The sequence below is a fragment of the Grampus griseus genome (genome assembly GCF_964374135.1).
Source record: "Grampus griseus genome assembly, chromosome: 13".
Lineage (NCBI taxonomy): Eukaryota > Metazoa > Chordata > Mammalia > Artiodactyla > Delphinidae > Grampus > Grampus griseus.
In genome coordinates this window covers 62,214,916-62,237,678 of record NC_139007.1, presented here as the reverse complement: position 1 = coordinate 62,237,678, position 22,763 = coordinate 62,214,916, and the positions used below count along the sequence as shown (strand labels likewise).

The following is a 22,763-nucleotide window of genomic DNA, read 5'->3' as shown; positions in this document are numbered from 1 at the left end:
ATACTCCTTTACTACATCTTAGGCAGTAGAAGTAGGGAAAAAAATAGTTTTTGGTTCTTATAAGGCTTGGGTTCACATCTTGCTTCCTGTAACTGCAATAGTTAGCATTCTTACTATCACAAATGACATAAAGTTCTCCTAAAAAAGAAATGTACCGGGGTCATGACTTCCCAGAGCAGAGGTAGTGCCGCCTTCTGGCATGTTTCCAGGGATGTTCACAGGATGTAGGCTTGCTCTTGCCGTCCCTGGGCTGGGCTTTCCTCTCTGTTGGCCACCAGCACCTGAGCTCTGGCCTAAAAAAGTCCTCACCTGAATTGAAGGATCTCAGCATTCTCCCTTCCACTTTATTATTTCTCAGTCTTTGTTTTGTATTACTTACCTTTTTCTTAAAAGTATCCCTCCTTTTTTCCAAGTTGACTTTTCCCCTTCACCTTTGATCCCATCCCGTCTTATCCAAAAATGTAGAGACAGTCTCCACTAATTACTTCCCCCTCTTTAAAATCTTAATCTTTCTACTAACGTTCGAGCACGCCATCCTAAAACTAAACACCTTTAGCCCTTTCAAATCCCCTTCCATTGTTTGATGTCTCAGTTTCCTTATTGAATGTGAAAATCTCTCCTCTGGACCTTAGTGGGTGTTAATCCTCTTCCTTGCTGGAGAATGTCTGTGCTTGTTACCTCCATTTCCTTAGCTCTTACTCAACACCTTTGGTTCTGCTGGGTTCACCTTCCTCATCACGTGGCTTCTTTATAATCCTTGCGGTGGGCTGAAAAATGACCCTCACCCGTAGGCTTCAACATCTATGTCAAAACACAGGAACCAGTGAATCTACTTTATTTGGAAAATTTGATTGCATATGTGATTAAATTAAGGGTTTTGAGATGAGATGATCCTGGATGGGCCATAAATGCCATCACAAGGGTCCTTCTAAGAGAGAGGCAGAGGACACTTTGACACCACAGGCACACACACTACAAGCCGAGGAATGCTTAAAACGTCTAGGTTCTGGAAGAGGCAAGGAACACATTGTGCCCTAGAGCCTCTGAGGAGGCCTGATCTGGCCCTGCTGACACCTTGGTTTTGAACTTCCAGCCTCCAGAACTGTGAAAGAATAAATTTCTGTTGTTTTAAGGGACCAAGTGTGTGGTAATTTGTTAAAATGGCCACAGGAAACAAAATACAGCCCTCTTTTGATATTCTGGACAAAATTATTGACCAAAATGAACATGCCTGAGTAACCAGTACCTAAGTCAGGAAGCAGACCCTTACTAGCTCTCCAGAAGACCCCTGGAGCCCCTCTCAGCCATTGCCCCCCACCAAAGAATCCTCTGTTTTGATTTTGAATATCACATTTCTGAACCTAATATGAACAGGATCATAAAGTACCTACTTTTTTGTATCTGGATTCTTTCTTTTAACAACCTGTTTGTGAGATTCATCCGTGTTGTCACATAGGGTTATAGATTTTAAAATTCTCCTTGCTGTGTAGTATCCATTGTCTGTATATAGCACATGGTATTTCTTCTACTGTTGATGGTGTATAAATACTGCTGTTATGAACATTCATTACATGTCTTTTGGTGAACATCTATTTGTGTTTCTATTGGATATATAATGAAGAAAGGATGTCCTGAGTCAAAGCTGCCTTCTCACTTCTTTCTATACTAAGTTGATAATCTCATCTACAATTCTACTTGAACTATCGTCCATCATTCTGACTCTTAAATCACTCAGTCTGATTCTCATCTTTCTGTATCTGACAGCTGTCACTTTGTTACAGAGTGACAGCTGTCAGATACACACACGCACACACACACACACACACACACACACACACACACACAATGTTTAGTGTGTCCCAATCCAAAGTCAAGTTACTACCCAAAAAATGGTTCTTCCTGTTGTCATTTATTATGTTAATGACAGGTCATCAATCTTAAACATTCAAGTTCAAAACAGAATCATTTTTAATTCTTTTTTTGATTATCCTGCATCCACCAAATTTCTAAAGCTTCCCCACCATGATTTCCCCGCCATGTTATCTCTATATTAGTTTAGGGGCACATGTCCCTTGAATGACTCCTTAACTTAACTGATTTCCCACCTTCCAGTCTGTTGTGACACTCATCCATCCACAGATTCTAGGTTTGTCTTCACAAAAATTTGATCCTGCCGCACCTCTTCTCAAAACTCATGGACGTGGATGGATCACCACTGATTGTAAAGTCAGGTCAGAATTCTTTATGTTGGCTTTCTATGCCTTCAGAATTTGATTTCAACATCACTTCGATGAGTAATTATTCATCTGAGGCTTCATCAGGTGGTGCTGAGTTATATAGTCGCATTGTCTTCAATAACATGATAAATTGCTCAAAGGGCTTCCTATGAACATTTTTTGTAGTGCCTCCATATAATGACCATATATTGAGAGTTTCCTGTGCCTAGTGCACATGTAACCCTTACAACAGTTTTATATGGTAAATACCTGTGTTACTATCCTCAATTTACAGTTGAGGAAACCGAAACTCAGAGAATTTAAGGTGTCTAATGTCACCCAGCCAGAAACCTAATTAGGATTCAGACACTGGAAGTCATGAAACAGCTTGCCTGCCTTTTGCATATTCATGACTCCTCTCGAGGCCACTGGAGATGGGGAGGTTTCCTTTCCAGCTTTTCAGCTCTGTGGTGTGCTTTTCTGAGGCTGCATCTCCTCCTGGCCGAGAGCTGTGGTTCTAGGTCCTGCCGCTCTGGGCTGGGCACCTCCTACAGATGTGTGCTCTTTCCCCCTTGCATTCCCTCAAGCTGGTGCATCGTGAACTGAACTCTTGCAGCTATTGCCCAGGCAAGGGGACTTTAGTTCTTACACCACCAATCTTATTTGGTTCTGTTCCCTCCTTCCTTCTTTCCATGTTTCTCTCCTTCCCCTTTCCCCCCTCTTTCTTTCTCTTTTGTTTCTTTTTCCTCTCTAGGCTTCTCCCCTTTTCTCTCCCTGCACCCCCACCCCCCTTGGTAGGTGCAATGGCTCTCAATATTTTTACAAGACCACCCTCTGGAAGTGCAAACCGTCCCTCTGATCACTTACCTCCCAGGCTTCTTTTCAGGTTAAACACCCCGCCCCCATACCTCAGTATAATAAACATCAAACAAGCAAATTAGGGCTGGGGTGGGGAGATTATATATATATATTTGCTTGAGCAATATATGAGTGATTCACGCTTGAATCACTGTGCATATATTTATTGGAGTTTAGGGATGAGGAAATTGGGGGCCAAAATCTACTGTTGATACAAATGTGTATCGTTATACACAGCAGGGTTAATTAAATAACATACAAGAAAATAAAAGGGTGCTGATGAAGCTAAATGAGTAGTAATTTAAAGCAGGAATTGCCAAACCATGACCAATTCAAAACAACAATGATGATGGATTATTCTTCTATCCTTCCTGAAAATCTCAGCAATTCTAGCTGTACAGTAGGAGTTTTGCAATTTCTCAACATTGTATCCCTGCCAGGGTTTAGAAAACTGACTTAGAAACTTCAGGATACTCTCCTGGGGCACTACTTTTAGGCTATGAGTAACATTTTAGTAATTTTCATATTGTAGATTAGTTGTAAACAGCCCTTATTCATTCATAAAAGAAAAATCAATGGAATGCAGGTTATGCTTCCCTTAAGAATTAAGAAGGGATGATCATTTGGGGGTTAGTGTCTGCCCTTTAGAGAATCTCTCTTGGTTCACCCATTAAGGATCCCATTGGGAACTGACGTAGTTTTCTAGTGTGGTTTTCTGTATTTCTCAACCAAGTCCCAGGTACCCTTCCTTTCCTTGGCTTCTTCCATAATGCCTTTGATGTGCCGGGGGTGCTGTTTGAGGTGCTCCACTTTCTGACTCCGTTGCCAGCTGATGCCTCACCCACATAGGTTTCTGTCATCCATCCTACTAGAGAATGGCTCAGGATGTTTGCTGAATTAAACTGGAACTAATGGGTCATTGTGGGGATTAATCCGTCATGACTGGATGCGTAGTTCTGTGTAATAACTTGGGAAGTTTCCAGTGATTATGAAACTTTAGAGCACTTGTAGACTACAGAACAAGCTGAATCACTACTGGGCTCTTGCTTTGTCATCAGCGATCCTGATGCTTAAGGAAAAACGCTGAATAGATGGAAATAAACATTCATGTCTTCCTTCAATGCTGCTTTTTACAAGTGGCAGCAGCAGCTCTTGTGAGATATTTAACAGATATGGTTTACCAAGGAAAAATTAAATAGAAAGTAACGCAGACCATGAACCACTGCCATTTGCTGACCAAAATGCAATTACTCACAACAGTCTTATGTGATTGTCCTAGAAATTTATTATGCTTTAATAAACTCCTGGCAAACCTAATTTGATGCTCCATTTAGCGTTAATTGAATTGGAAGAAGGAAAGAAACTACACCTTATATACAACTGTGAGAGATTTTAATGTCTTTGCCTATATTTTTAAATGACTGACTTAGCCTTAAATTTTGAAATGTGGCAATTTTACGCACAATATTACCACAAAAGCTCAGTTAGACGATTATTACGTGCATTTACTCATGAAATACATTACAGGAGTATATATGCGTCAGTCCCCAAATCTATTTTTGCATTTCATTTTTGTTCTGATCTTTAGAACCTCCATATCCTATAAGTGTAGTATGTGGCTCATTTAAGAATTAAGGGCATGGATTCTCCAGCCAGATTGCCTGGGTTTGAATCCTGGTGCTACCGCTTTCAGACTGATTTTGGGCTGATTACTTATACCTTCTCTACCTCAATGTCCTGAGATAATAACATTACCTACCACAAAAGGGGTATTATGAAGATTAAGTGATTTAATATTTGAAAAGCACAGGATGTCTGACACGTGTAATTACTAAATACATGTTTATAAAATAAAGTGGGTAAACTGTACCCCATATAAGTGAGTTTCAAAAATGGTGGCATATCAGGCATTTATTTAGTTTGTTTTAATTACATCATCTTATGCATTTTTAGCATGTCTTAGGATGATTTCACAAGGAAAAAAATTTTCACCTGTTTATTTTATTACTTTTGAGAAGATATGCATCAGAGTCAGAAGGTAGCCATAATAAGATAATATTTTCTTTAGTTAGATAATGAAATATTATTGTGTAAAAAAATGCTGTGTAACTAGAAGTCCTAGCCAGTATAACAAGGCAAAACAAAACAACCAACCAGAAAACAAAAACCATGAAAGACATACAGATTGGAAAGGAAGAAAGAAAACCATTTCTAGTTACAGATGATATGATTGTCCATGTAGAAAATCCCAAAGCATGGGCCAAAAAAAAAAAGCTCCTTGAACTAATAAGTGAGTTTATTAGTAAAGCTTCAGGATACAAGGTCAATATACAAAAATCAACCATTTTTATGTACTAATAATGAACAATTGGGATTTGCAATTTTAAAAAGAGTACCATCTACAATAGCACCCCAAAAATGAAACAGGTATAAATTTAACAAAATATGTGTAGGAACTGTATGTTGAAAATTACAAAATACTGATGGGCAAAGTAATCAAAGAAGACCTAAATAAGTGGAGAGATACGCCATATTCATGCACTGAAAGACTCAATATTGTTAAGATGTCAGTTCTCCCCAAAATGATCTATAGTCATCATAATCCTAGTCAAAATTCTGGGAGAATTTTTTGCAGCTATCAACGGATAGCTCTCAGCTACCAATTGCTTCTAAAATTTATACAGGAAAGCAAATTGAAGAACTCAAATAGCTACAACAGTTTTGAAAACAGAAGAGTTGGAGGACTCACACTGCCTGATTCCAGTACCTACCATAAAGCTACAGTAGACAAAACAGTGTACATAGCACAGACGGTCCCCAACTTACAATAGTTCTGTTTATGATTTTTGGACTTTATGATGGTACAAAAATGATACCCATTCAGTAGAAACCATAATTCAAAATTTTGAAGTTTGATCTTTTCCCGGGCTAGTGGTACAGTCCTCAAGTGTTCTGAGCACATTGAAGGTAGGCTAGGCTAAGCTATGATGTTCGGTAGTTTAAGTGTATTAAATGTATTTCAATTTACAGTACTTTCAACTTATGGGCTTATCTGGACATAACCCCATTGTAAATCGAGGGACATCTGTATTGGCAAAAGGTAGACACAGAGATCAATGGAATGGAATAGAAAATCCAAAACTTTTTGGAAGAGAAAATCAAAATGGATCATAAACTTAAATGTAAAATGTAAAAGCTATAAAACTTTTGGGAGAAAACAGAGGAGAAAACTTTTGTGACTTGGGTTAGGCAAAGATTTTTTTGAGATACCACACCTAAAGCACAATCCACAATAGAAAAAAATTTGATAAATTGGTCTTAAAGTTAAAAACTTCGGCTCTCCTAAAGGCACTTAACAGAATGAAGAGGTAAGTCACAAACTGGGAGAAAGTATTTGTAAATAACATACCTGACAAAGGAAACATATCCAGATAATATAAAAACACACAAAACTCACAGTAAGAAAACAAACTCAACAATAAAAAAATGGGCACATGCTTTAACACTTTACAAAGCAGATGAAAGAGTAAATTTTCCTCTATGGAAATTAAGAAATATATTAAGAAAAAATACAAATACATTAGAACAAATCACTTATCTGAATTTGAGGTAGGAAAAATGCTTGTCTTCTTCTGAGTTATCATATGGTATTATGGTATTTTAAAATTACTATACAATTTAGCAGTTTTAATGTTCTATATTGCATCCCCATATGGGTCTGTTCCTGTTTAGATCTAGTGAATATACCTCAGTTTGCTTTTACCATTTATTTTAAATGTCTCGTTTCTCTCTTAATCTGAAAGCCTTCTGCAGCGTTTGTATTTTGTTTTAGCAACAAATTCCACGAGTCAGTTCTCTGGAAAGAACCCATTTCCCCCCCTCTTGTCACTACTTTAACTTAGCATTTTTCTTTGTATATCTCTCATTTATTTTTCATCGGCAGCTGTTTTATTTGGTTTCTCTCAGCCACACTGTATGCCTTCTCTTGATTTTAAAGCGGCGTCGCTGACTGAGTGGCTGGCATCTGTGGGAGGAGCAAGCCGTGTGGGCGCAGGAGGCAGATGGGGCGTGTGGGTGGGATGCAGTGACTCAGTTTGTTCGGGTGTTGATTTTTGATGTGTAAATGGTAAGGACCCCAAAAGAAAGCTCTCCATTTGTATTAAAGAGCCCCGAAGTCATGGTTAGCCTTGAAAACATCTTTTGACGCTCCTGTGACCTGTCCTCCCCTTTTATAACCTCACTCAATCTTCTATGTCTTTAGCCTCCATTTGATCTGATTTATTTCTCCTTCACAGAATGCAGACTCTAATTTCACATTCATTAGATAAGGCCGACTGTCTCAAACAGCCTCTCGAGGGTCTGTGTCGCTTTTATAAAAGTGCTGCAGTTTGGTTTTACATTCAGTCACACGGGGCTTCAATGTTCTTTGTGTATTTTGGTGGGTTCCTAAATTACAAAAGTAATCAATGTTCATAATAGAAATTGTGAAAGACATAGAAGATAGAAAGAGGAAAAGGTAATTCATAATTCCATCACACAGCTTTATCACAGTTTACATTTTGGTATACAACTTTCCAAAACTTTTTTATTCATGTGCATATATACACATAGAATATATATAATAATCTATTCATTATAATGTATACATTATATTTTAATGTGTATGCTATACATTATAATGTATATATTTTAATATTTTTCCTTAATATAGCTTGAATTTACCCCAATATTAAATGTTCTTCTATAATATAGTTTTCAATGGTGCCATTGAAATGGCACCATTAAATGTTCTTCTATAATATAGTTTTCAATAACGTGCCATTAATGGAATTTGTGTGTGTGTGTGTGTGTGTGTGTGTGTGTGTGTGTGTTTCGCCATTTTTCTACTGATGGATATTTAGGCATTTTCCATTGTTACTGCAAAAATAATATTTCAGTGCATATACTTACAAGTAAATCTGCTACATGTATAGGAATTTTCACAGGATAAATTCTTAGGAATGGAATTATTGAGTCAAAGAGTGTGCATAATTTTAAGGACTCAAGTCTCCTAAAATGTTCCCCACAGCATGTAAGAGTATCATTTCTTTGCATCTCCATTGGGTATTTTGAAATATCTTAGGCCACTTGTTAGGGAAAAAACTTGACACTATTATTCGTTTAATGTGCATTTATTAGTAGTGAGATGTAGAATATTTTTATATGTTTATTTACCATTTTAGTTATACTTTTGTGATTTTACCTGCCTATGTCCATAGCCTAATTTTCTATTGTAATGTTCTTATTTGTTGTAAATTGACCAATCGAGATAATTTATAAAGATAGTAACCTTTCATGTGTCACGTATTGCACATATTTTAAACAAATTAGCATCATCTGTTAAATTTGCTGTATGTTAACATTTTCATTTTAATTGTGAGTAGGATCTGTTTATTACATTTTCCAGAAGCTTATTACGATTATAAAGGAAGCTCTTGGTTTTCATAATTTTGGATCTTGACACCTTACTAAATTGTATTATTGCTCATAGTGGTTGTTTAATTGATTCTACTGGGTTTTTTGGGTTGGTAATTGTAACATCTGCAAGTAATGATAATTATGTATTTTATTTTATAGAATTATGTTTCCATACTTTGTGAAATCTTATTGCATTAGTTAGGATTTTCAGAGAGTGTACTAGTAGTGAGAATAGTTGACAGTCTTGTCTTTTTCCTGATTTTCATGGGAATACCTATAAGCACAAAGTTGGCAGTTGTTATGAAATATATATTATTCTTCACTTTAAAGAAGTGCCCTTATATTTTCAGTTTGCCGTTATTTTTAATGAGAAATGGAAGTGGATTCTGAATTTTAGTTAAAGTATCAATACTTGGGGCATCTTTGGGAATGCTGATGATTTTTTTTCCATTGAGCCATCCTTGCATTCCCCAAATAAATTTTAAACCCATGATCTAGTGGTCTTATAGTATAATGCTTGATGCATTTTGCTCAGTTTTCTTTCATGTTTTTGTCTGTATACATAAATGAGTTTGAGACTAATCTGAATTTTATTTTTGGGACATTGTCAAATTTTGGTATCAAGTTTATGCCACCCTGGTGTTAGTCATCTATGAGCTTTGGAAGAACTTGTATCTGTGGTTATATTCTCCTTCTTAGTCATAATTTCTATACCTTTGATTTTTCTTTTTCTTGATTATACTTGCTAAGGACTTGCTAGATATTAATTATTATAAAATACAGCTCTGAATTGAGTCATCATCTTACCTATTTGCTTTTATAAATCTCATTTTACATTTATTACTTGCTTCTGTTTCCCATGGATCTGCTTCTGGAACCTTTGTTAACTTGTTTTCAGTGTTGAAATTTAACAGAGAGAATAAGTCCTGCTTCCCACCATTGCAGACTCTCCTTAGTTCCAGTAATTATATGACCCCCTTATTGTTTTGAAAGTGCAGTTTTGCTGCAGTTTGTAAAACCACTTCTGATAGAACTGCTAATTAAAAAGTCAGTGGTAAATGAAGAGGGAAAGTCCCTATGGTTTCCTCATTTCCTCTTTGAATACTAAGTAACTGGAACCGAAAAGTGCTTACTGGGCATTATTTAGGTGTCATCTTTCGGGGGACTTTGTTTTCTGTTTGCAGATATTGCCGTGGTGGAGATGAGTGATGCCTTCCGGCAGCCGTCTTTGTTTTACCACCTTGGAGTGAGAGAAAGTTTCAGCATGGCCAACAACATCATCCTCTACTGTGATACTAATTCAGACTCTCTGCAGTCCCTGAAGGTACCTCACTTGTTTACTAAATATTTACTCTAGGCACCAGAGTTTTAGGGATAACTCTCCGTCATCCAAAAAAAAAAAAATTCAAGTAGTGTATGTTTATGAAAGGATGTTTTTGTTAGTCCAATAATTATGTAACAGTGACGAATTACATTGTGAGGTTTATCTGGAATTCAATGTGGAAATTTGATGATACACAGATAGGGGAAAAACTTAGTGTTGATTTCTGAGCTCTGATTGGAGTTGCAGTTGAGGAGACTGTTGTTAATAGGAAGTTGTCAGTATACACACTGGAGAAAGAAGAGGAGATTGCATAAAGTATGGACAGCCCTCGTGCTGTGTCACCTTTGGGGGTTTCATTGGGCACACCTGTCTCCAACTAGAAATACGCTGCCTACTGAAAGTACTCTGAGTAGAAATTCTCTATCACCAAAAATTGCCATCCTCTTTCACTGGGATATGATTTCAATTAAAGTGGGAAAAGGGGAAGGAAAACTTACCGTATTTGTCTGCAAAATTCAGCATGTCTCATGGCATTCTCTCCATTATAGGAACTTAATGATAGGAGGGTATTTCCTCCATCCAAAAAGATTGCCTAAAATGCTTTTGCAAGGCCAAGTGAGTCTACACTGTGATTCTTTGAAAAGCATCTAACAGTTCAGCACATAACTCATGCTGAACCTGATGTCATTCATTTCCTTTGCAAAACTTCCATCTACCTCTTCGTGGCTTTTTCTCATCTATACTTTCAAGTTCCCAAATCAAAGCCAACCTTGGAACGTGGAGTCCTAAAACCCAGAGCCATACTTTCAGTAGCTTAGGAATTGGTAATATGAAGATCTCTAACCCAAAATCCAAGCCAAAAAAAATTTAGTAGTATTTTGCTTTTATCTGAATATCTGAAGCTTATATGACTTTCTCTAAAAAATCTGCAGAGTGTCATTTAGCAAATACCTTTGCTGTATGCCAGGCATTGTGCTGGGGATTAATAGGCTATCCCTCTCCAGAATACTCTGAAATAGTACGAAGGGATTTTCCCCAACTCCGTCTAAATCTATTTTTCACCTGGAACAATTCTTTAAGCAACCCCTACTTAATTTTGCCCCAGATGTACCCCTTTAATTAATGTATCATACATTTCATGATGGCGTATTTTTAATTAAACCTTTTGATTTGGTACTATTTACAACATATATTAGCAGTTGATGAAGAGATTATTTTATTTACTCTTTGTGTTCTGCTATTTTATTTTCTTTGCATTGTTTATTTTCAGCAGGCAGTGTTGTGTTGGACATTTTTCACAGTACACTATTTTTATTCTTGTCCTACTGGTATCTGGTGATTTAATTTTATGGCCATCCTTTCCTAAGGAAATTTTTTTAAATTACATTTGAGAGAAAGAGATAAAGCTAATCTTATCAGAAATTTGTGTGGGACAAATAAACTGATTTATTTAATTGCTTTCAGCCAGCCTTTGTATAGAAGTGTTATTGGTATTTGAATAAAACAGTTCTTTAAAGAGGCTTGTCTATCTAAAATATACTCATTTATCTTGTACGTAATCGCTGCTTGTTATTGAGCTCTTACTATGTGCTAGGTACTAAGTGCTTTACCCACATACATATTCACATTTAATTCTTAAAACATCCCTGTGAGGTATATAATCTTTTTTTAAAAAAAATTTATTTATTTATTTATTTATGGCTGCGTTGGGTCCTCGTTGCTGCATGCGAGCTTTCTCTAGTTGTGGTGAGCAGGGGCTACTCTTTGTTGCGGTGCACGGGCTTCTCACTATGTTGGCTTCTCCTGTTGCAGAGCATGGGCTCTGGGCGCGCAGGTTTCAGTAATTGTGGCTCGTAGGCTCTAGAGCACGGGCTCAGTAGTTGTGGCACATGGGCTTAGTTGCTCTGCAGCATGGGGGATCTTCCTGGACCAGGGATCAAACCTGTGTCCCCTGCATTGGCAGGAAGATTCTTAACCATTGCGCCACCAGGGAAGTCCCTGGGGTATATATTCTATCACCAAATTATAAGATTTCAAACTGAGACTCTAACAAATTCAATCATTTGCCCAAGGTGATATGGAAAATTTGGGACCATGTCTGCCTGACTCCAAGGCCTGTTCCCCTTAACCACTAAACTTGGTTGCAGTTACTTTTAGTTAGAAGGATATCAGACATTCCTGCTAACTGTGTTCCTTTAGAAAAACCCATCAAGCATACGTCCTGAGTTGTTCCATGCAACATCCATCCCTTCTTTTGTCTTCCTCCTTCCACTGACTGTATGTTATTGACTGTATTCCCTAAGCTTTTGCCATTTTCTTATTTAGTTTGTTCCTGGCCCAAATAGGTATGTGGTTGCAGAGGACAAAGTTCTGGGGTAGAAAGTGTTTTTTTTTCAGTCTCTGAGCAATGGAAGTTCCTCGGGTTCTGCTACTGAGGAAAGTCTGTGTGTGTGTGTGTGTGTGTGTGTGTGTGTGTGTGTGTGCATTTTTAATTTTTAAAATTTATTTCTGTTGCAGGTAGTTATAGGTGTAACTGTTATCCCTGCCATCTACCAACAGAAAGGAAAACTGCTGTGAAATAAGGCAGAACAAGAGATATTTACAAATAATATATTATGTATGGATTAACCAAATAAGAATGAAGCATCTCCCTATTTTCACAGGGCAAAGACAGAATGAGAATGTTATTCTTATCCCATACCTAGCTTCACTTAGGTTGATTCTTCGGGCATCTAGAAAGTACAGCTGCACCAGTTTTATTTCCATCTACTGCTCTTTGTTGAAGAGAACAGTTTCTCTTTAGCAGCAAATTCTTAGGAAGAAATCATAGGAAAAATTTTTTTTAAGTTTAAGCTTCTGAAAAATCATTGTTAGGAACCATATAAGTACTTAAAATCTATGTCTGAGTTTTCATATGGAAGCATATTTAGGATCTAATCAAATCATGAACTTGCAATAGGATTTGTAGTCATTTTAAATTACAAGTACTCTCTTATTGTAGCAAGAAATATTTAATTTTCTTCAAAAAAAATCATCGTTGCACTTTGAGAAAGGGAAGTTGATAGATATTCTTTTTTTTTCTTAGCATTGTAATAACAATTTTCACAATTTTCTCTAGATAAGTATCATGAAAACTTCTTATGTGCCTATTAGTGAGACTCTTAATGCTGAGATTTACATTTGCTTGAAAATAAGAAATTGCTGGGAACAGTTGTTTTCTGATTTATTTCGTGCATCAGAGAAATTATCAGATCTTCCCTTGGGGTCTCTCGGTAAACGGGACAGTAGGTCTGGACACCATTGGCCGGTAAGTTGTTGGGCCAATACACAGAATGCGTCTCATCAGAAAGGGCTTGGGAGAAATGAATGGCTGTTGTGTAGAGTGAGGAAGTTGTTTTAATGAACCGTTTCTTCTATCATCAGAAATTCCTTTACAACAACTGCTCTCAGCTCTAATTCTTGTGATTCTTCCCCCTTTTCCCTTGTTTAGCTCCCTCTGTTTTTTCTAGGCTACTCCCCACTCACATTAAATAATGTTTCATATAAAAACAAAGCAAAACAAAACAAGGAAATACCACTTAAAAGCCAACAATTAAAAGCCCTTATTATACCAATGGCAAAGCTGTGGAGAGTGGAAAACGTATGCATTGCTGGTGGGAGAGTATGTTGGCACTACCTTTTGAAGATCAATTTGGCAATAGCTTATAATATCAAATGAGCGTATCACCAAGAGTCAGCAGTTCTGTCTCTAGATGTATACTGTAAAAAAAAATCTTTAGCATGCATAAGGAGATATAATCAAGAATGTTTATGTTAACATTGTTTGTAATAACCTCTCCCCCAGAGGAATTGGTAAATATCTATCAACAGAAGAATGAATAACTACTTTCTGGTATAGTCATTTAATGGAATCTTATAGAGCAGTTAAAATGAATTAACTAGAGCTTTCTGTACCACTATCAATATATCTCATAAAGAGTGTTGTGGGAAAAAAAATTATAGAAGCTTGTGTACAGTATAGTGCCATCTATACAAAATGTAATGATGTGCAGGACAATTTTTTTATACATTTATATTATAAAAGGATAGAAGTATGTACGGAAATTATAAATAAATTAAGAATAGTTACCTCTTTGAAGGATAGGAGTGGCATAGAGTTGAGAGGGGATGACAGGAGTCTTCAACTATATATGTAATATTATATTTCTAAGACTAGGTGGTACATGCATAGGTGTGTGAAAAAGTTTTATTTTAAATTTTTTTAATTGAAATATAATTAACTTACAATATTGTATTAATTTCAGATGTGCAGCATAGTAATGATCACCATAAGTCTAGCTACCATCTGTCACTATACAAAGTACATTACAGTGTTATTGACTGTATTCCCTATGCTGTATACTACATCCCCATGACTTATTTATTTTATAACTGGAAGTTTGTACCGCTTAATCCCCTTTACCTATTTTCCCCATCTTCACACGCCCCTCCCCTCTGGCAACCATCAGTTTGTTGTCTGTATTTATCAGTCTATTTCTGTTTTGTCTTGTTTGTTTGCCTGTTTTGTTTTTTAATTCTGCACATAAATGAAATCATATGGTACTTGTCTTTCTCTGTATGACTTATTGCACTCAGCATAAATATTCTCTAGCTCCATCCATGTTGTTGCAAATGGCACAATTTCATTCTTTTTATGGCTGAGTAGTATTCCATTGTACATATATAAACATATGTATGTACCACATCTTCTTTATCTGTTCATCTATTGATAGACATCTAGATTCTGTATCTTGTTTCTGTATCTTGGCTATTGGAAATAATGCTGCAGTGAACTTGGGGGTGCATATATCTCTTCAAATTAGTTTTCATTTTCTTCAGATAAACACCTAGAAGTGGAATTGCTGGATCATATGGTAGTTCTTTTGAGGAACCTCTATACTGTTTCCACAGAAGCTACACCAATTTACATTCCTGTCAATGGTGAATGAGGGTTCCTTTTTCTCCACATCCTTGCCAACACTTTGTTGTCTTTTGATGATGGCCATTCTGACAGGTCTGAGGTGATATCTTATTGTAGTTTTGATTTGCATTTACCTGATGATTAGTGATGTTGAGCATCTTTTCATGTGCTTGTTGACTATCTGTATGTCTTCTTTTCAAAAATGTCTATTTCAGATCTTCTGCCCATTTTTTAATCAGTTTTTTTTAATATTGAGTTGTATGAGTTCTTTATGTATTTTGGATATTAATCCCTTATTAGATATATCATTTACAATTATCTTCTCCCATTTAGTAGGTTGCCTTTTTGTTTTGTTGGTGGTTTTCTTTGCTGTGCTAAAGGAGTGTATGATTAAGTTTTATATTTTTATATACTTGAAATATTTCATAATTAACCTTTTTTAATGAAAAAGTTGTTATACTCTGTTATTTCCTGTAGCCATCAGGATAATTTACATATATTTTGGGCATTTGAATCTCAAAATATTTTTTTAGTTTCTTTTTTCTAATGTTCTAGCTGTGGTTAGAAAGCCTCACATGCATTTGGATCTTTCTTTCTGCACTAGGATAGGCTTTATTCCCATTTTATCCATTGCAGAATAAATCTTTGTCTAGAGATTGATATACACATCAGTTAGTGGTGACACAGCTTGTGTTGAAGCTTAATGATTATGTGAGATTATTCCTTATTCAAGAAATTTAGTTGTATTTTTCTCTGTAACCATTGCTTTTTTTTTTTTTTAATTGGTCCAGGGATCCTTTATTTATTTATTTATTTTGGCTGTGTTGTGTCTTTGTTGCTGCACGTGGACTTTGTCTAGTTGCAGCAGTGAGCAGGGGCTACTCTTCATTACAGTGCGCAGGCTTCTTATTGTGGTGGCTTCTCATTGCAGAGCATAGGCTCTAGGCGTGCGGGCTTCAGTAGTTGAGGCGCACGGGCTTAGCTGCTCTGCGGCATGTGGGATCTTCCCGGACCAGGGATCAAGCCCGTGTCCCCTGCATTGGCAGGCAGATTCTTATCCACTGCGCCACCAGGGAAGTCTCTGTAGCCATTGCTTGAAAAGTCACTTTCCAGATGGGATTTGCTTTCATAAACTGTTCTCTACAGCAGTCTATCTACATGCTTAATCCTTCACGATCTCACTGAATATAGTACCTACACGAGATACTTGTACACCCATGTTCATAACAGCATTACTTACAATAGCCAAAAGATGGAAGCAACTTAAATGTCTATCAGTGGATGAATGGATAAAACAAAATGTGGTATACACATACAATGGAACATTATTCAGCCTTAAAAAGGAAGGAAATTCTGACACATGCTACAACATGGATAAACCTTGAGAACTACCATAGTTGCTCATTCAAACAGTTCCATGGTACCTAGACCCATGATGTATATCTGTAGATACAGAGAGACCCAATCTCCTTTAGTGCTTATATATGAGAAATTGGACATTGTCTGTTTTTCTGGTAATCATTCATTTCCACCTGAAGCAAATGGTTATAGTTTTGCAAAGAGCAGGCAGTGATGTCCATGTTGTAAATTTTGATGATTATACCAGTTTCTAGTAAACTGGTGAGGTGATCAAGGTAATTTTTGTTATAAATACCTTGAACTTAAGTTAAATTTTTACATGTATTTGGCAAATTTGCTCAGATTCTAGATTGTTCTTAAACCCATGAAACTTTTTTTTTCGTCTTATACCACTGCTTCCTTTTCTTAAAGTTTTATCTCCCTTACCAAGATAAGTAGCTAAGATGAGTTTAGTTTTAGATTGAATTGCGTATGAAATTAAAATGTTATTTTCCCAAAGGTTTATGATTCTTTAGCTTAATAATGAATTTTTACTGCATTCTTTTCAGCACTCTAAAATAGCACTTAACTTAGTCAGTGGTACAAAGTACACAGTAAGTATTAGGGAAAAAAGTCATTTGAGAATATGATCCTATAAAGTAGTCTAACGATTTGTGAACGTTGGCCCTGCCCCATATAACAGCACTGCTCCTGGACATTTTCACAAGTGTCTTGCTTACCTGATAACTAACCGTTGATTTGTAAACCATGGCATTCTGCATCTCCCCTGTTCAACTTAGCCATCACATACCCTTTTTTTTTTTTTTTTTTTTTTTTTTTTGCGGTACGCGGGCCTCTCACTGTTGTGGCCTCACCCGCTGCGGAGCACAGGCTCCGGCCGCGCAGGCTCAGTGGCCATGGCTCACGGGCCCAGCCGCTCTGCGGTATGTGGAATCTTCCCGGACCGGGGCATGAACCCGTGTCCCCTGCATCGGCAGGCAGACTCTCAACCACTGCGCCACCAGGGAAGCCCCCACATACACTTTTTAATATTTCATGGAAAGATTTTTTTTTCTGTTGAGAGAAAAAAATAGTCTTGTTCTTTTGTTTTACTTATTCCAGAAATTATCTAACTTTCACCTGAGCTATAATAATTCCATGTCAAATTGGGGGAAGAAAAAGAGACAATTTTGGGGAGGAACAGCTAAGAAATACCTGTGAGCACTGCTGTATCAAGATTTTCTCTCAAGATCTTGAACTGACAGACTAGATGAATGATTTCTTTAGCAGGAATTGATTTCCAGTTGTTGAATCCCTGAGGTTGGGGAAAGGGCTTGAGACTAGAAAATCCAGTTTTCTTTGATGTCAATTAGCAATATTACATCTTCAAAGGAATTATCTGTATACTGGATAAAGTATGCCCTTGCTTTCCTTCCTAATTCCTCCTTTACCCTCCCCCATCCCATTGTTTCTAGCATCTTATTTTCATTTTGTCAAAGGGAGAAGGGAATCTATGCTACATAGTGAATGGAAGATGACATCATATCTCTGGGTTGGCACCAGGTATTCTCTTCATTTGTAGAGACTTTCATCACAGGACCATGAGTTCGAATACCTTAAAAAGCAACAAGGAATACCTCTGCACACAGAAGGTGTGAGTCTGAAAGCCTCCTAACTCCCACCCAATGGGGCAAGGCTTGCTGGATTCTGTTCCCTTTTGTTCATTATAAATAATTGATTCTTTCTGTGGAAGCTGATCTTTGTGGCACTGCAACCCATCATCCTATCTGAGTCCTTTTAGAATGCATCCGTGAAATTTTTACTGAAATCTATGTGTAAAATGTAATTTACTGTGCCGAAATTCATTATGTTTTAACTTTGCAACAATACAGTCTGTTTTTTTGAGAAATACTTGTACTTGAATAATATGGTCCAATTAGGCATTGCTGAAAGAAACAGCTGATGACAAAAAAGAGGAAGTTGATTTTAATAATAACAACACATTATATAAGAAGTTTGCATTAAGAAGCTCTTTCAAATGCTGAACGTATAAAATGTCACTCTTCAGCTGTTTGAAGATATGTATCTACTTACAATAGAGTTCTCCCACCAAGATAAATTTTTTTTAACTTGAAACAAAAGTAATAGAGGAGGAGAAGAAAGTCTAGAATTTCTTTTAGGATTACTTTCCAGCCTGGGTACAATTTAACCTGATTTTTGGTACAGGTTGTTTTTATTGACAGTTGCTCATATGTCTTACCCATGATCATGAACAACACTGGTACAAGATGCCTCTGTATCTGATAACGGTGGGAATTGAGTTGGGGTTGTCTACTTTGATAGTATTAATACCTCATATTGCCTATGGCTTTAAAACACTTGAAGGTCTCTCATAAACTTATTTCATTTGGTCTTTCAAAATGACCCAATGAGATAGACAAGTTACTGTGTAGATTGAACAGATAGAAGATGCTTTCTTTACAGATGAGAACTAAATTCACAGGGATGCAATGACTTAGAGGCACACACAGTTAATAAGTGTCAGAGCAGGACAAGCGCCATATTCTTGGACTTGTCATCAGGTACATTTCCCTCTAAGTCTGTCCACAGATTTCATATGTCCGTTAAAAATATGATGTTCCAGGTTGTTGTTAGATTTTTTTTTTAACTGGAGCTTTTATGTAAGCATAACATGTAAGCACAAGTCTACTTAGTTCCCTAACTTTAAAGATGAGCCAGTTCTGTGACACCTGTGTTGGCGTGTTCTTCCTAAGCCCGCTCAGCATGTGGAAGGGTAAAGATGAGTCCCACCTTCTCAGTGAGGCCCGTGGTGTTCACAGCAGCCCGTCTGATATTTCTTTGTTTAGCTTTGAAGCATTGAAATCAGGTAAAAGGATGGAGGTGGGGAGTACAAAAAAGATTCCTTTTTTCCTAACTTTAGTAGAAAACTAGCCACATTCCACTGGGACAGAAGGATATATCAGAAGAGAAGACCTAGAAGGTCACCAGCAGGGGAGCCATGGTCTTTTTTCCTGGCCAAGAACTCCCAGCCCTCTCCTTTCTGTTCTTTCAGGAAACAGATCCTGGTTGCTAACTCTGTTTCTTCCACCCTGAGTCCATTTGACTTGGCAACCTCACACCAGCTGTTCCCACTTCCTACTTCTGGCTGTAATTACCTAAATGTTAGTCACAGAAACTTTCCAGTTTGGGGGACTCTCCATTTATTTATCCTTACGATGACCTCTTCAATGTTACATTGTCCCAAATAGCTCTCAAAAGTTGTCTTTGTCTTCCCTTGGAATGAGACCTAGGCTAGATTGTCTCATTTGTCTTGCTTCTGGGGTTGCTTATCAGAGGGTCCTGGAGTATTGAAAAAACATTTGAGGATGTTTCTGTTACAGCCAGTGAGCGCACTGATCAAAAGCCCCCGAAAGACTTTAGGCAAGAACAAAGTTGTAGTGGGGTAATGTATCTTCAGAAACATTTCACTGGTAAGGAACTGGAATTTATGTTGACTTTTATTTTTTTCATTTCTAGGCACTTTAGGTGAAAAGTTTCCATGAAGTGATGTGAAATATTGCAGTTGCCTCTTAAATTTATTCCCTTTGTCCTTTTTTTCCTTCAGTGGATTTAGCACAAATTAAACATTCACTATTCTACCTCAGTAGTTAGATACCTTTTGAGGTCTTGTTTGCTATTTATTTGTACTGAGTTAAAATGCACAAATAGTACCTTTCTTTCTTATAGTTGATACCTCCTTTAAGGTTGCATCATAAGCTGTAAGTAAACTCTCCTTCAAGAGAGCCATTTGTATCCAGTTAGCTTCTATAAAACATGAGCAAGCGTTCATAAGAATTCAGTAGATTGCTATAGGGGTGATTTAATATAGTTTTAGAATTTGTTATAATGCACGCATTACCTGAAATGAAAGCAAAGAAGACATGTAAGAGGGTTATTACTTCAGTGAGCAATTCTTCAGGAAGACATAACGTGTTGGCTGTAGGCCAGTAGCAGCTGTGGTTATTTCCTATGGTGCCAAGCAGAGGGGAGGCTTCAGTGCACTCAGCCCTCACCACAGATCCCTTCATCACCACCTCCATTTCTGTGCCAGATGCACCAAACAGAAATCATGGTAGAGTAGCTCCTGTGCTGGGCATGAGGACATCTCTCCTTCCACTGGCACAAGGACAGTGCTGACTCTGATAGGCCTTTAGCTAAAAGTAAATGATAGAATACAGAGTTGGAAGGGACCAGCGATCACTCAATCCAATTCTTCGTGTGTTATATTAGAGAGAGGTGAAATGGCACGTGGCCACTCAGGAGAAGAGCCAAGACTTACACGTATCTATCCTAATTCATAGTCCAGTATTTTATACATTCGTTAACTAATTAATGTATTCATCCTTTTATTGAGCACCAACTATATGCCCTGCAATCTGCTAGGCAATCAGTGGGGATACAAATATGAACTAAACAAGGCTCTTGCATCCAAGGAACTCATGCTGTAGGATAGGAGAATTGTATGAAGCAATATTTGCAATGTCGTACATGCAGTGCTTCATAGAGGTCCGTATGAGGGGTCATGAGGGCAAAAATAAGGACATCACCTGTTTCTGTTAGGAGGTTAGGTGTCATTGAAGGCAGTCAAGGCCTGCTGCACAGAGAACAGGTTTCTTATGCTATTCGCAGAGCATGCTGTGTGGTACAGGATGAAGATAAGGGTGTGTTTTGTTTGTTCTTTTGTTTTTTTACTTAGAGAGATGAGAGAAGGACATGCCTATCTCAGGAAAAGGTGTAGTTTGCTACTCTGGAGAGATGCTCCATAAATTGTTTGGGAAATCCCGCATGCTATGTTCCTGTCTTTGTGATTATCCAACATTTTCCTATTTATGTTCTTCATGAACCGTGTGTGTGTGTGTGTGTGTGTGTGTGTGTGTGTGTGTATGTGTGTGTGTGTGTATGGATGGGTGGAGAGATGCATTAACCACCTGTGAAACACTGTGGGAAAAGCCACTTTCAACCTTCCTCAACAACATCACTCATTTGTCTCTTAATTTCCATCCCCCAGGGCACCACCATTGTCCAAGTCCTTATTTTGGCATCCCTGAGCTTTGCAATAGCTACCTAAGTGCTTTGTCCCATCCAATACTAAATACCACTATCTAATTCATATTTTTAAAACTTTAACAATGTTTACCTTTTAATTATTTGTCTTTCTTGGGTAATGCATTCACCTGATACAAAAATTTATAAGTGCAAAGGATATGTTAGTGAAAAGTCATGCTCCCATCCTTGTCCCCCAGCCAGCCAGCTCCCCTCTCCATTGGCAACCACTGTTAATAGTTTCTTGTATATTCTTCCAGAGAGATTTTAGAAATACACAAATTAGAATTTTCTTTTTCTCCCTTTTATATACATAAATAGGAGCATAGGGTAACAACCATTCTGTCCTTTGCTTTTGTTCACTTAGCAGTATATCTTGGAGACCTTTCCATATCACTCTGTAGAGAACTTCCTCGTCCTTTGTTCAGCTGCATTGTATTCCATCGTATGGAGGGACCATAGTTTATTCAGCCAGTTTCTAGTTGATGGAACATTCGTGTTGTTCCAAACCTTTGCTTTTACAAACAATGTCCTTGTGTGTGCTGATACTTCTTTATGTATATCATTCACCTAAAAAAACCCGCTTTTACTGTCATATGCCCAAATGCCCACACAACAAAGTACTTTATTTTGACATTCAAGGCCTTCTTCAATAAGGCCCCAGATAACTGTCTAATATTATCAATGTGTGCCAAAATGAACTTTCTGTTTTAGCCCAATGATTGAATTCAAGATCTTTTCCAAGTACCCCTTTATTTCTCTCTTCTGTACTTCTCGAAATGATCTGTTTTCTTTAGCCCCCAGTAATAATATTTATTGTTCCCTAAATGGGCCTTTGTGGCTCCTAAGTCCTCTGGCCTGGATCTCCACCTCCCTGCTTCGCCTTTGGAACGTGTGACCTATTCTTGGCTCCTCTTGAGTTCCGCCTTCTCTGATGATCTTTTCAGCCTTCCTCAAACTCTAGGAACATCCTCCTCTTAGAAACCCCAGCCCTTGCTACAGTATAGCTCTTTGGGTGTAGCATGTGTGTGCATACATGCCTGCGCGTACAGGCTTATAATGTTTCTTTATAAATGTGTGTATGTTCTTTTTTCATCAGCAAGATTGTGAGGTATTGATGGGTCTCTTTTAGTATTTTATATACATCTTTATGACTCTCACAATTACGCTGCACAATTCCTTCCTCTATAGATTTTTGTTTCCTCATCTGTTACCCATAAACATTCAAAAATCTTACATGCTGCTCCAAGACAAAGCCTTCCTAGGTTCCCTTTTGCCCCATATTGACCCTGGGATGAATGACAGCTGGTCCCCTGGGCCTTGCGTTCCTCCTCTGCTCCTCTCTTACCTCCCCTGAGCTGGCTCCTCTTCTTGGCCAGAGGGACCACCCTTTAGGCTCCACGAATGCCTTACATTTCCTGTTTCCATGGCAACATACATGCCATCTTTTCCAAAACACTGTCCCATCTCTCCTTCCTAAATCATGATTCCCCAACCTCAGTGAAGC

At 37.6% G+C, this 22,763-nt stretch overlaps 1 protein-coding gene across 1 annotated transcript in view; it reads left to right on the top strand.

The window, feature by feature from the left end:
• Positions 1-22,763, top strand: part of MAP3K5 (mitogen-activated protein kinase kinase kinase 5) — a gene marked incomplete at its 5' end in the record, with an annotated part of 215,481 nt that overhangs the window by 57,796 nt on the left and 134,922 nt on the right. Inside the window, one exon of the mRNA XM_082668935.1 lies at positions 9,716-9,855. Coding sequence (XP_082525061.1) covers positions 9,716-9,855 — 140 coding nt within the window. The remainder of the gene's footprint in view (positions 1-9,715; positions 9,856-22,763) is intronic.